This window comes from Uloborus diversus, chromosome 4, assembly GCF_026930045.1.
Source record: "Uloborus diversus isolate 005 chromosome 4, Udiv.v.3.1, whole genome shotgun sequence".
NCBI lineage: Eukaryota > Metazoa > Arthropoda > Arachnida > Araneae > Uloboridae > Uloborus > Uloborus diversus.
Genome location: NC_072734.1, coordinates 160,016,435 through 160,030,866, shown reverse-complemented (window position 1 = coordinate 160,030,866; position 14,432 = coordinate 160,016,435). Strand labels below are relative to the sequence as shown.

Sequence of the window (14,432 nt, the reverse complement as noted above, 5' to 3'; positions counted from 1 at the left end):
TAAAAGTAACATTTAAATCGTTTTTGTTGAAATGGGAAAACGCAAAAAGGAATGAAAATTACTAAACGAAGAATTACAAGCATAGCATATACTGACACCCTGGCTGCAAAATGCCTTTTTTCTTCTTCTTTGTTCCCCTTTTCATCCCCCCCCCCCCCCCCGATGTCATAAAAACTCTTGAACCTGTGAAGTATTATGGTGCAAACCGCAAATTCATACGACAATTTGTTGGTTTTCTATGAATTTTTTAAGTGCGTCAAGGACTTTTCAGACACCCTGTATAATGCTAATAAATTTTCTATGTTTTGTGCTGGTGTTTGATCTATGGATTTACTTAAATCTGTGTCATGTATACTTCACTAAATGTTATATCATAGAAATATGAGCTCCTCGGTGAAAACTAATGCCATATTTGAGTTTAAGGAAACAAAATTCATACGAAATTAGTTCCAAATGCTCCTGCACCAAAATGACTGTCCCCCTGTGTAGTAATATATGAGCTGTAAAATATTTGATTGCTTTAAATGGATGATTATTTCTAAATATAAAATAATTTTAACCTGTTGTGTAAAAGTAATTGACTTAGGATGATTTTTAACAAACATAAGAAATTAAACATTTATTTTTGGCAAGTAAAGTTATTACTGTTCATTTTACTGCCAAAAATATTTCACCTTCTTTTGTACCTCTTTTTCCCCTTGTTTCTCTAATATGCTCATAATGAGGATATATAATTAATTGCACAAGGTGTAACTGATAATATATCTCTACAATAATTATTTCAGAGAATTTTTAAATAAATTTAATTTTATTATGATTGATATCATGTTTCTTTCCTTTGTCTTTGAAAAAAAATTATTTTTTCTCAAAGGCTAGTAACACCGAATATTGTGCAGAATTAAACCTTAAAATAACAAAATGTGCTAATTATAGGCATTATGTGGAATGTTTTATCATGTATTTTTATTGTGCAATGTAATGTTTTAGAAATTTGCCCTTGAATGTTATATTTATTTATTTATTTATTTATTTATTTATTTTTCAGCTGTGACAAGTGATACAAAATCTGACACCATGGTCGGATTGTTTAAAACTATTGTGAAACGAGAAGGAGTGTCGGGACTTTATCGTGGCATTACACCAAACTTCATGAAAGTAGCGCCTGCTGTTAGTATAAGCTATGTGGTGTATGAATATTCAAGGAGAGCTCTGGGAGTTTCCATGGCATAGTAAAAATTCAGAGTCTAATAGATATTTCTTCAACAGTTTCTTGAGATACAGCTGCAATAGTTTGTTTTTGATAACATTATGCTGTAGACTTTTTATCTATCTCATTTTGAAAATAAAATGCATCATTTCTGTAAGAAATGTTTTCAGTTAAAACCTAATATTATTAAAAGGACTTGGTAAAAGAACTAGTACCAGGTATGACAATGCTAAAAATGCACAAACAGCAACAAGTATTGTAAGTGCATTTTTTGCATTAAAATGCGATTCCTTGCAATTATGAAATACATGTCTGCAATTCTATTGCTATTTGTGCATTATAATACTTTAATAGAATAGATTTTGAAAAAAAAAAAAAAAAAATGCAGTAAAATTTTACGAAGTTGGGATAATGTAGACCAGATAGATGTTTTGTAAGATAATTAACTGCTAGAATAAAAATTTTAAAATGAAAGTTATTATATAAACAAGCGATTAATATATAAATGCAATGGTATAAGTGCAAATATTTAAATTATTATTTAAAAAGGATTCAAACAGTCAACTCGCATTTAAAAAAAACCAAGCGAGTATAAACAGTTGCTCATCTTTCCAAACTTTGCAAAAACATTGATTATTTTATTTATATTCAACTTTAAATTTCTATTTTTATTTGCTTATGCTCTGTTCAGCAAAAAGATAGACCAAAAGAAAACAAATGGGTTGCCAGAACGTTTGCCACATTAAGTATTTTCTCTGCAATTAAGAACGTAAACTAATGTTCACCATCTGCTTGGAGCAATTTCGTTACTGAGCATGCCTAACACATTGTTGCTGCCACCAAATGGGATATTTTTTATTTATATCTAGTCTATCTATTCCATGAACACAGTGTAGTTGTGGGGGAAGGGATGAGTTCGAAGTGTCCCAGTTGCCTTCTTATCAGATGCTGAATTTGATGCAGAAATCTGTTGCAGATATCTTAAAATTAAAACTAAGCATGAAGCAAAATATTATACTCATAAGCAAAGAGTACAAGCATTAAGGTAGTTAAATTTGTATGCTTCATCATTTTTAATATAATTGCAATTTCAGACAGAGAGAAGCTAAGGGATGTAAGTGTAAATTTTTTTTATAGTATTGTGTAAATGCGTACAAAGTGCAAACCATTCGTAGGCTTTCATTGATTTTTTTTCCTAAATCAAAATGTATAGCAGCACCTACCACACCCACTAATATGATCTCCTCTCCATGGGTATAGCCAGGATTCCTGTTGGGGGGGGGGGGGCAAGCATAGGCTTAACAAGATATTGGTTTTTAGTTACCTCACTCCTTGTACGAAAGCCGGCAATTGCTTGAAATTATATTCCTTCTCTCCCCCTAAAAAAACATTTTATGCTTCTTTTTGTCAGATGAGAGCAGATAAAGGGATTATATTGCTCTCCCTCGAAAAATTTTCGAAATTGAAGTCCTAAAATTGTTGTTTTAAATTATTTGGAAAAAGCATGGGAGTTGGAGGTTCTCTTCTGGCTACGCCCATGCTCTTGTTTCAAAACGTACAGAAGTTTCTTCTACCATTTGTATTAATTGTCTCCTAGTTTTTAGTTTTGGCTCATACACCGCTTTGCTTCTAAATGTTTCTTTTCAATTCTTATCATTTTAAGTTCAAGAAAATATCTATTGACAATTTAGACGACTCTTTTGTAAATTACATAAGTAGATTTTATCTGTCTGCAGCTAAACTATTAAGGAATGTTTTAGACTATAATTTCAAATTTGAATGACATTACAAAGTGAAAACGTTCTTGCTAATTTAAGACTTTAGGATGTATATATAATTTATGTTTATTATTAGCAAGAATGTTTGCTATTTTATTTAGAAATGGGATGTATCATAATCACGAAATGTTGCAGCTGTACATTTTGTGTATAATTTGTTACCTATTCCTCCTATGTATTTATTAGTGTCTGTGATAAAAGAGCATGTTTTATGTCTTCAAATATGTCGGCATGCACTGCCCTCAGTATTAATGATTAAGTAGTTGTAACTAGTTTTTTCAATCCGGAAAATTATTTATTATTAATTTTGAGGTCACTGTATGGACTATATTTGGACAAGAAATGCTTTATTTTGGACTTTCTTTTTAGTTTTGTTGAATGTTTACTGTTGATTGTGAAATCACAGATGTGCAATTTCATTATTGCTATCCTGTAATTGTATGCTCAATAGTATGAGATCTATGCACTAAAAATTAAAACTTTGCCTTTATTCATTGTAACTTCTGACATTCACTGTATTTTAGAAATATTTCTATTTTCAGAATTCATATAGATTGTAGAGCTCATATTGGCTATTTGAGGGACATTTTGTCTCTGTATTCATATTCATTAAACAAGGATCTGAATTTCATTAACTCTACTTGTTTTATCATCAAAGTATGTTTTTCTTTTTTGTAGTATTGTTATATGCCATACAACTTTTCGTGCTAAAAGTATACATGGGGCAGTGAGAAGCAAGGGGATATAAGTGGACTACTTAAAGTTTCAAGGAAATCATGCTTAAAGTTCAGATCCTAAGTAGGCTTTCATAAAAATTTTCAGCAGCACCTTCTCGGACCTTTAGTACCATCTCTTGCCCCAAGACAGAGGAGAGAGCCACCTACATTTGTACTAGTTATCTCCAACTTTTTAACTTTGCCACTTACATCCCTTTGCTTCTCACTGCCTCATATGTAAAGCAGAAAATCGATTTTTTTTTGTGCATATTTAGTGCAGATTGCATTTAATGTTTTAATTGAAACTTTTTGGTTAATTTTTTAAAAAACTGTTTTTTTCAACAAATTGAAGTTTTTCACAGATTAAACATTTTACTTGTTAATTTTCAGTATATGATGAAATAGTACAAACTATGCTTCGTAAAATTAATTAAATCAATTTCGAGATGTTAAAATGAATGATCTTCTAAAATGTAAAATACAACTTCTATTGTTACCCTTTTGGAGAGGAACTCTTTGGAAGGTTTTTGGTCTTTTTGTTTTTTAAATGTAGGAAACTCAAATAAAAAATTTGGAATTTTACAGAATTGAAAAATAACATGACAATGTTATTTGACATTGAAAGCTCACAATTTGAAATCCAGTTCCTTTAAACAATAAAATGTCAAAACGTCGGAAATTGTCTGAGGCGGTAGTAATGCTGACTTAGAGCCAAATGCTTGAAAGTGTGGTCCATTGACTGTTCCTATTCCTAGTGCAAAGCCAAAATATCTGATTACAATTTTGATAGTGAAACATCAAATGCACATGATTCTAAATTACTTGTCTGTGCTCTAAAAATAGACTGATAATTCAAATTTACTTTCATTTATTTTTCTCATACACTGGAAAAATTAAATTTCTAAGAACATAAAAATTCGTTAATGTGGTATTGAAAAACAATGTTAATTCTGTTTTAACAAGCAATTGACATACAATTTAATTATATTTGAATTGTTTCATACACACTGTGGTTCCTTCATGAGAGTAGTTTCATTTTATGTTCTGAAGCAATTGTAGACATTTCAAATAAAAAGTGATAATGAATATTAATCACTTTTTTTTGAAGAAGCATAACTTTTAATTTTTAAACTGAAATTTGATACTCTTATTAAGTATTATTTTTGTAAAAAATTATGTGCATGTTGTGAACTATATTGCATTTGTTCTTTGTCATTTTTGTGTTGTTGAAAGATTGTATTAATTTATTTTCCCATGACTGAAAATGATTGTTTTGTGGATTGTTTGTTATGTCAAAATCTCGGTGTATATTTTTAGTCCTCTAAATATAAATGTTAATTAGTTGTAACAAATTATTTATGAATGAAAATGAGAAAAATGGTTTGGTTTTGGTCAAAATATAAATCAATTGTGAATCTTTTTTTAAAAATATTTTTATTGCAGAATAAAATGCCTGTTCAAATTTAAAAGATAAAATAATTTTCAAACTTTTGAACGATTATGCTTTTTAATAGAATATGCAAATTAATATTGTGATGGTGCTTATTGTTCAATGATCTGTATATAATTTGTGAAATTAAAAAAAGAACACTTTATTCCGAGAAAATAAGTCATTGAAATAACTAATATTAATTCATTAAATCATTTCAGAAAGAAAAGTCAATGTTTTCAACTGCCTTTTTACATACACTATAACCCAGATGTAACGATTGTCAAGGGGCCGGAAAAAGTTATTGTTAAATCAAGGTTATCGTTAAATCAAGGAGCATAGACGTTCAACCAGTGAAATGTATCATTAAATTGAGGAAATTGTTAAATCGAAGTTATACTGTATGTCATTACAATATGTATGTAAAATTCAAAAAATGAGTATTTTCTTTAAAATAGTTAGCACAGCAATATATTTGCAGTTGTTGTTTTTAATGAAATTCAAAAATGATTAAAATAATCGAGATAATTAATTTAAAGAATTCAAACTTCTTTTAAATGAATAATGTGCTTGAAATACCTCCGTAATAAATAGTTTGAAAAAAATATATTAAAAAAAATATGGACTTGAGGTTTTCTTTTCTTGCCATCATTTTCATAATGACTGAACCATGTTTACATTTAAATTACACATGCATTATTTATTTCAACATTAAATTAATAATCATTCCATATATTTAATTAATGTTTCGTTGGACTTATGCTTACCAGCTGTAAATCTGTATCCTTCTAGGTAGTTAAAAATTTTCAGCATCATTATTCACTCTTTCATTGTATAAAAAATGAAAGATTTTGTCCAGTAATTTTCAAGAGCACCATAATGTAACAGGTTTGTAAATGTTTATACAGCTTTCAAGTTTCAGCTGTTGTAAATATTTTCAGCTTCTGGTGCTATTTGTACATAATCAGTTTTTGAAATAAAATTTATCTGTAATTTTTTAAAAGTCTTGTTTTGTTTTCTGCACACACAGTATAACCCCGATTTAGCAATTGTCAAGGAACTGGGAAAAGTTATCGTTGAATCAAGGATATAATTTAATTGAGGAGCATAGACATTTAATACAGTTCAAATCTGACCAGTGAAATATATTGTTAAATTGAGGAAATTGTTAAATCGAAGTTATACTGTACTTAAACATGCTTGTATAAAATCAACTGAATGCAAAGGCAATAAGATTTTTTCTTTAGTTTGTTACTTTTTGTTTATGAATTCTTTTTATATATAAATTCTAAACAAAGTACTAGGGCACAAACCTAATAAGAGTTACATGTCTGTATTGATTGGTTGGTTGGTTCTATTGAGTTTATTGGCGCAAGAGCCTGAATAGGCTATGCTCCGCCAAACGGTTGTCGAATAGTGGAAAGAAGAGCCAAAAAAGTGATTTTTATTAAGGATCAAAAAACATAAAACTTTTAGAATTTTTAAATATTTGCCAAAATAATCACATAAATGAAGTTATAAATTTTGAATGACGAGCTGAAAGGAATAACTGAGAAACAGTTTTGAGTAATATAAAAAACATTAACAAAACAATGCGCTTCAACTCAACATATTTCAACAGTCAACTTCAAAATGTCAAGACTTTTTTTTCATTTCATATTCGAGTTTTAAGATATCAAAAGTTAAAATCATAATTTTGGTTTAGTAGTAAATATATTCGATGTTCCAAATAGAAGTAAAAAAAAGCCATTTGAATTGAAATTGTGATATTTTCTAAAAAGTATTTATGTTCGTGAGCCGTAATTTTTGCGAAAATAACAATATCTGTGATTTTGCAAATTGAAAATTTTACAAATTTTACGTGAACAAAAAAAAATACAAAAAAATATTTCCGGAGGCTTAAATTTTTGCAATTATGACGGGTTAGCAAAAATGAGTGCTTTTACAGTACATGAGATTAAACTCTTTCTAACTAAGATTTTTAATATTTGGGGAGGAGAGAAATGAAAAAAAGAAAAGTACTGTACAAAATAGTTAAATTTTTCATAGAAACTCTCTAAAAAAATTTTTTACTTCAAAGTACACACTTTAAAAACTTAGCAAGACAACTATATAAATTTATTAGTGAATTTTTGATCAACGTAAATAAATACCATGTACAGTTCAACCACAGATTGTATAAAATTGGCAAATGTCCAGTTAAGACGAGTCCATCTGAATGAGGAGGGGGGGACAAAAGTTTGATGGGCATGCTCCACTCATTTGTATGAAACTCAGCTTAATTTAGAGCCTAACACACATCTGCAAAAGCTGGCATCCCTAAAAACTAACAGATGTGTCCATTTCCGCCTGTAAACCAGATGTTTGCCTTTCCATACAATCAGTGGTCAGACAGTACACATTTTTATTCCTTATGCATCAATCAGAAATCACTCAAAATTTTGTATTTTTCTCATTAAGGTTAAGGCAGGGGAATTTGGTAGTTCTTTTATTTTAAAGTAAAGAAATTTAAATCATCATTCTGGTTGTGCCCCATAATTTATGTACACTAGTCATTGCAACATCTTAACTAAAATCAGCAAAATTATTGTTTATCAGCCAATTTTGTTTCTTTCCATTGTACAAAAAATGAATAAAAATCCTTTAAAGGAAACAGTTTATTTCTTAACTTAAATTCTATATTTAATGAAAACTGCTAATCATGGAAGAAAAGTCAAAATATTATGGGTCATCAATTATAATTAAAACTTGCTAATAACTTTCAACTTCTTCCATTTTTTACTAGAAAGTAAGAATGCTGCTCAACATGAAAAATGTTCGATAGATGAAAATACGTTCTGGTATATTTTTAGCTGAAAATAAAGAACATGTAATTTTTTGTTAACAATGTACCATTTTCTAAAAAAGAAAAAAAAATTTTTTTGATAAATTTTTAGGCCTTCCTAAAACCTTATTTCTGGCATCAAAAACATTTTTAACCATTTGTGAATCCACATTGAGCCTTTCTTGCACAATTACATTAAATTCAATTTATGAACATAATGTGAAGAGAGAGAGTACCATATATACCTTCCTCTTTCAGACCTTTTATACATTTTTTAAATTGATCTCTGCAGAGTCCAATACATATTGACGTGTACCTATTACGGGTTTTTCCTTCATACGCTTTTTTCATACAGTCCCTTCAAAAACCTATAAACAGTGCTTCACTGTATTTAAAAGTCCTAAATGGAAAAGGAATGGCTCTTGCATCTCGGGAACAAATTCAAAACTTAAGTGAAGCAAAGGTATAATAGTGTTTTTATTGGCCCACAAAATAAAGCAATCAATCAGGATGAAGAGTTTGAAAATAAACTTAGAAGCAGACAAAAACTTATTAAAGTTTACCCCCCCCCCCTCCCGACCTTGAGGGACCCATATGAAGATGAATTTCATGGGCCAAAACACATCAATACTATTAAAATCTGTAAGTGTGTGTGTCTGTAACCCTACCTCCTTTAGACTGTAAATTTGTATGAGGTCAATACTGTACCGTTGGTTACAGGACCTCCAAGGAAGCCATTTCAACCTGTCTCACCCTTTGACTTTAAGGAGCCGTAAATATGAGTTGGTAAAATTACAATTAAAATCGTCAATTATTGGCAAGCAAGGGGCGGTGTTCCCTAAGCATAAAGTTAAAATGTATTTACTTTTTATCTAGATAACATGGGAAAATAAGGAAAAGAAAAGATGACCAACTACAGTGAAACATGTCTATAACAATATTTTTTTAGGTCCGAACAGTATCGTTGTAACTGTACTGAGTTTTGCTAGTGGCAAAAGCAAAATCAAGAGCTAAACTCAAAATTCTTTTAAAGTCTTATACTGAAATCAAATGCTAGTATTTCATATGTTAACAAATAGAAATTGGCAACAGATAAAGATTTTAAATTACCGAGTTTTCTCCATAGAGTAAGATAGAGATTCCATGTTATACTAAGAAATTTAAGCCAGAAGTTGCACCAATGTATCCTAAGATTCTTAGCTTCTCTCTAAAGATCTTGATATACATTTTGATTCAAAACATAAAATAACTGAATCTGAATTGGTAGTTAATTTAAACTGTGATATTGCTGCAAGTTCATAAAGCATGTTTTTGAAATTGCATTAAAACATGAATTAAAGAGCAAACCAATCCCCAAGCAGCTTTATTCAGAAGTGACAATGCTATCGTAAACCCGCTTATCTTCGCCCCCAATACGTCCCATGATTCCGGCCTCAATTCCACGTCCTTTAAACCAGAGATGTAACATCTCTATCTAAATTTATTTACTCTGGTTTTCTCTCCCTGTTGTTCCAACAATGAAATTGTTACCTATCATGGGAAAGAAGGCCAATTATTGTATTTAAAATTTACTTTAAAAGGATGTTCTCTTGTTCCATATAACTTGGCAATTGCAAACAAATTTGATCAGGAGAAGAAAACTTCATTCCTTAACACTAGAAAGACGACGTTTTCCATATACCTAGAAAGACTAGCAGCGGTCATTTTGATCGCTATACTTAAAAATGTCAAATTGATTTATTTTCGGGATTTTTAATCATAGAAAAGATTTGATTTGAAGCATCATAAATTCATTTAACAATTTAATCATAATATAACCTGTAAATTAGTCTGAGACAGCTTTTTTTTATTTAATTTTTTGTTCTATCAAATGAAAAGTATATATACACTAAGTAAATGATATTGTGGAAGAATAAATTTGTACAAAATAGAGGACATTTTGTAAGCATGCACTAACAAGTATTTTCAACTATTCGTGTGATTCATTTCTTAAATGCATAAATATCTTAATATACTTACTCTTCTTTGCAATATTTACAAATAATCATCTTTATCACTTTGACTGTACATGAGCCGCAAAATGTCTTTTTGCAATCAGAACAAATAATCATAGTTTTATTTCTGCATTATTTCATTTGGCATCGTTTTTGTTTTTTCTCTCAGGTAGAAACTTTATCACCATCATTTTGTGCAATGCTAGGTTTCGAAAAGTTATAGCAATCAACTGATGAAAGTATATTATTTTCATCGCTAGGAATGTATTCCTCCTCAGAAAAGTCAGACTACGCATCCAAACCAGAATCAATTTCAGGCAAATCCTGAAACAGTTGCAGGAATTTATTTTCCGATAAGTTTTCCTTCCCAACGGCCCTTCGCGATTTCATAAAAATAATAATTAGACTGGACCTTTCAAGAACATCGAAGGAAACAAATGCCTATGTTTCAAGCCAAACACATGTTTTGGTGCACAAAATAATTCCAGCACAAGTTTTTAGAATCCACCTGTTATAAATTAATTCCTTTTCAAAACTAAAAGAATATTATGTGTCCGGTCCCATGCTTTTCAAAGTCACCTTTCTCAACTTTGCACCCTGCTATAACAGGAGAAAAAAAAAGAAGAACGTGACCAATAGGTGTTTCGCTTTTCCTAACGGTTCAAAGAACTGCACCTGACCAGCAGATGCTACTCAAAAACACTAATTACAAAAGAATGCTATTCACTCTGACAACTAACAAAAAATCCATAGTGCACATATCTGATAAGAGAAAAAAAAACAAAACCGGAAGCATAAATAACAGCGGTCAAAATGACCGCCGTCAGTCTTTCTACGTATAAACACTTATAGCGACTGTAATAATGGTCCTTAAGAAATAAAATTTACTTTTGTGAGATCTTAATAAATAGTTAGGAAATGTCAATAAAGGAAAAAGAGTTTGAAAATAAAACGCAGCAAATATGAGCTTTTGAAAATCGTTTGCAGTCAAAATGACCGCCTCCGTCTTTCTAGTGTTAAATCCATACTAACATTTAAAATCTGCGAGTAAGTTTTCACAAAATTGCAAAAGATGCTAATTTAGTTTTCAATTCATATCTCTCGTACTTCAAGATAAAAAAAATGCATCTACAAAGGATTAGTAAAAATCTTGTTAAACTGCCACCAGGTCTGCAGAGACCCAAGGCAGGCACCTAGTCAGTTTTCGTCACCGGGCCCCTCTTAAGAAAAGAAGAAAAAAAAAAGAACAAAAAGAAAATAAAAAATAAGAAGAAAGGGAAAAAAAAGAGAGAGAAATCAAAACTGCTTTCCACAAAACAATTAATTCTATTTTAAGTGCAGCAACAGTAAATACCAAAGAAGTAGACACATACCGAGTACTCGGTAACTACTTGGTACTCGGCCTACTCGGCTAATTTGCCGAGTACTCGGTACTCGGCCAAATTCTGATCAGATACTCGGCCAATACCGAATAGTTGCAAAAAATTGAATATTGTCCAAGACAGATACTAAAATTTATAAAAAAAAGAGCAAACATTGTATTCTGCAATCATTTGCAATTAAAATTTATAAGTCAAATTTAAATTTTGAGAATAATGAAGTTTGTAATGCTTCAATGGAATAAATCTATATTTTAATGTCCCCAAAGTTAATAAAACTTATTTATTAAAAATTATGCAAAAAAAGGTAAGTATAGAAAATATGGAATTTTTATATCAAAAATGGACTTTGCTACAAACAAAAATTAGTTATAAAAATATGAAAATACCTTTGTTTAAAAAATAAAAGGAAATAAAACAACGTTAAAAGCACAGTGCAAGAACACTGCAGAAACGTGTTTTGGCGTTACAAGGAATTAATTTTTCAATGCACAAAATGTGAGCTCGTGGTTTTAAAGGCATCCAACAAAAGTCGGATTTTTTTTTTGTTGAATGTCTTTACATTCTTTAGCTCACATGTTATGCACTGAAAAAGACGTTCCTTGTAACGGGGAGGGGGGGGGGGGGGCAGAAACACGTGTCTGCAGTGTTCCTGCACATTTCTTTTATCTGCTTTTAAAAATTATGCTTGGCGGACTAGAACTATAATTGATTGGTATACAGTGAAACCCCTCCTAACTGACACCCCTCTTATGCAGACAGTTTTTAATTCCCCAGTTCCAACGCAAATAACATTAAACCCCTGTCTTGCGGACACCTCTCTATTGCGGACAAAAAAAAATGTCCTGTTAGTATCCGCATTAGAGGGATTTTACTGTAATTGGTTTTTAATTCCAACTTGATTAATCATACCTTTTATTTATTTATTTTTAATTTTAAAAATAATTTTTTTGTAAAATTTTTGACACAAACAAAATTGTTTATATAATGCGTAGTTAAATTTCAACAGGAATTTAGTTTTAAAAACTATTATATGGACAAGGAGGTCTATACTACTATTCCAATAAGTTCAAAATTCATCACATGAGTGTCAATGGATCTTAAAACATAATTGGTACTTGGTAACTCGGCTGAGTACTCGGTAACTCGGCTGAGTACTCAGTATCTCGGTACTCGGCTGAGTAGTGAAAGGTCGAGTACTCAGTACTCGGCCAAAGTGCTACTCGGTACGTCTCTACAAAGAAGTAAATTTTACAATCAAGCATAATTTTAATTCAGAAATACTATTTGTTAATTAATTGAAAAAGAAAACAAACAACTCATAAAATTCAACTTAGCTTTTAAAAAAATGTCTTTGTAGAATGCTATGTCTAATAATGTGTAAAGTTAATCCTTTGAAGAATCTTTGATTTTGCTTTTGTTTATTAATGATCAAAATTATGAAAAGTTCATTTTAAAAACTATCGCAGTTTATTTACGAGTTTTAGACTGAGGTGGACGAAAATACATCGAGAATGGCCACAAAGTTTAAACATGCCACTGACATCAGTAATACAATTTGCAATTCAACAACCTCTGATGCTTTCTTGTGATCATCGTTTATTTTACTACTTTTACACCTTCCCTATTGTTGAGTAAAGAACATTTGTGTATTTGCGAACACTCAACTGAAAGAAAATTTTGTTCCTTATGTTTTCGCTTGTTCAGAGTTTTATTTCGTTTTTTAGCATCACTGTCGCCAGGCTTGGGTCCCTAGTTTCTGACTAGGCTGACGTTCACTATCTATTTTCGCCAACTAACATTGGCAGCCAAGTTAAACGAAGTTCACAACCAGGGTGCCCTCCATCAAAAAGGGACATTAACACCTCTCAAAATCCCCCTCCCCCAGCTTGGACACTTCTTTTTTTTTAATATGTACTTCAGAACAATCAGGCCCGTCATTTAAAATTTTTCCAGTAGGCAAAGGATGTATGTTCAACATAGGTTTTAGTAGAAAACCGCAAAATCATGCACACTTAATCATCTTTTCAGAGCAACAGTAAGACATCTTAGTGTTATTTCTAGGATTAGATATCTTACTGTTGTTGTGAGGTGACGATATGTAAAAAAAATTCCTATTTCAGGGAGCTACAATTGACCCCCCCCCCCAAATGATGGGCTTAGGAACTAGGAGAGCCCATCCTCCAAGAGCAATGCACCCCTACCGATAAATACCATGAAGACCCACAAAAGAGTCCCCTCCAATAAAACTGAGATAAAAAAGACCACAGCTCCCCCATACTCACCTCCTCAATTATGTCTCCCTGATCTCATTCTTATGCTTTCCAGGAAAAAGGAATAAAAAGCTACAAGCAAATGCCCTGGAACTGCATCTATTAAAAAATCTTCCAAGAAAAACGCCATATGAGATTTGCTTCTGTGCAAATATTTTGACATATACAAATACAAATACAAATGTGACGACCAGCAACAGGCACTGGGCCCAGCTAGGCTGGTCCTAGTCAATTAATTAGTCCCCAATGAAGATCAATGGCCCTCTTAAAGCTATCCACTCCCTTGCTCATTACCGCCTCTTCCGGTAAGCTATTCCAAGTGCCCACGACCCTGCTAAAGTAGTAGTTTTTCCTGATTTCCAAGTTAGCCTGAGATTTAAATAGCTTAAAACAATGACCCCTTGTCCTGCTTTCCCCGCAAAAATTTAATACGTTTACATCTTTCATTTTGATAAATTTAAATAACTGAATCATGTCCCCTCTGACTCTCCTTTGCTCCAGGCTATACATGTTAAGCCTATTAAGTCTGGTATCATAATCTAAATCTGAGAGTCCCCTTACTAATTTAGTTACCCTTCTTTGAACCCTTTCCAATACAAAAATATCTTTCTTCAGATAAGGCGACCAAAACTGAACAGCATACTCCAAATGAGGTCTTACTAAACTCCTATATAAAGGCAGAAGAACTTTCTTAGATTTGTTTGAAATAGATCTATTGATGAACCCAAGCATTTTGTTGGCTTTGTTACTAGCAATACTGCACTGTTGACTAAACTTGAAGTCCTGATTTATAAAGACACCCAGATCCATAACATTATCTGCCTGATTTATG

At 31.3% G+C, this 14,432-nt stretch overlaps 1 protein-coding gene across 1 annotated transcript in view; it reads left to right on the top strand.

Annotated features, from left to right (window-relative positions):
• The window catches only part of LOC129220128 (calcium-binding mitochondrial carrier protein SCaMC-2-like), a 67,868-nt gene extending 66,374 nt beyond the window's left edge, over nucleotides 1-1,494 (top strand). The window contains exon 10 of the mRNA XM_054854472.1: nucleotides 1,046-1,494. Within this exon, the coding sequence (XP_054710447.1) occupies nucleotides 1,046-1,230 (185 nt within the window). The 3' untranslated portion in view covers nucleotides 1,231-1,494. The remainder of the gene's footprint in view (nucleotides 1-1,045) is intronic.
• Nucleotides 1,495-14,432: the final 12,938 nt, after the last annotated feature.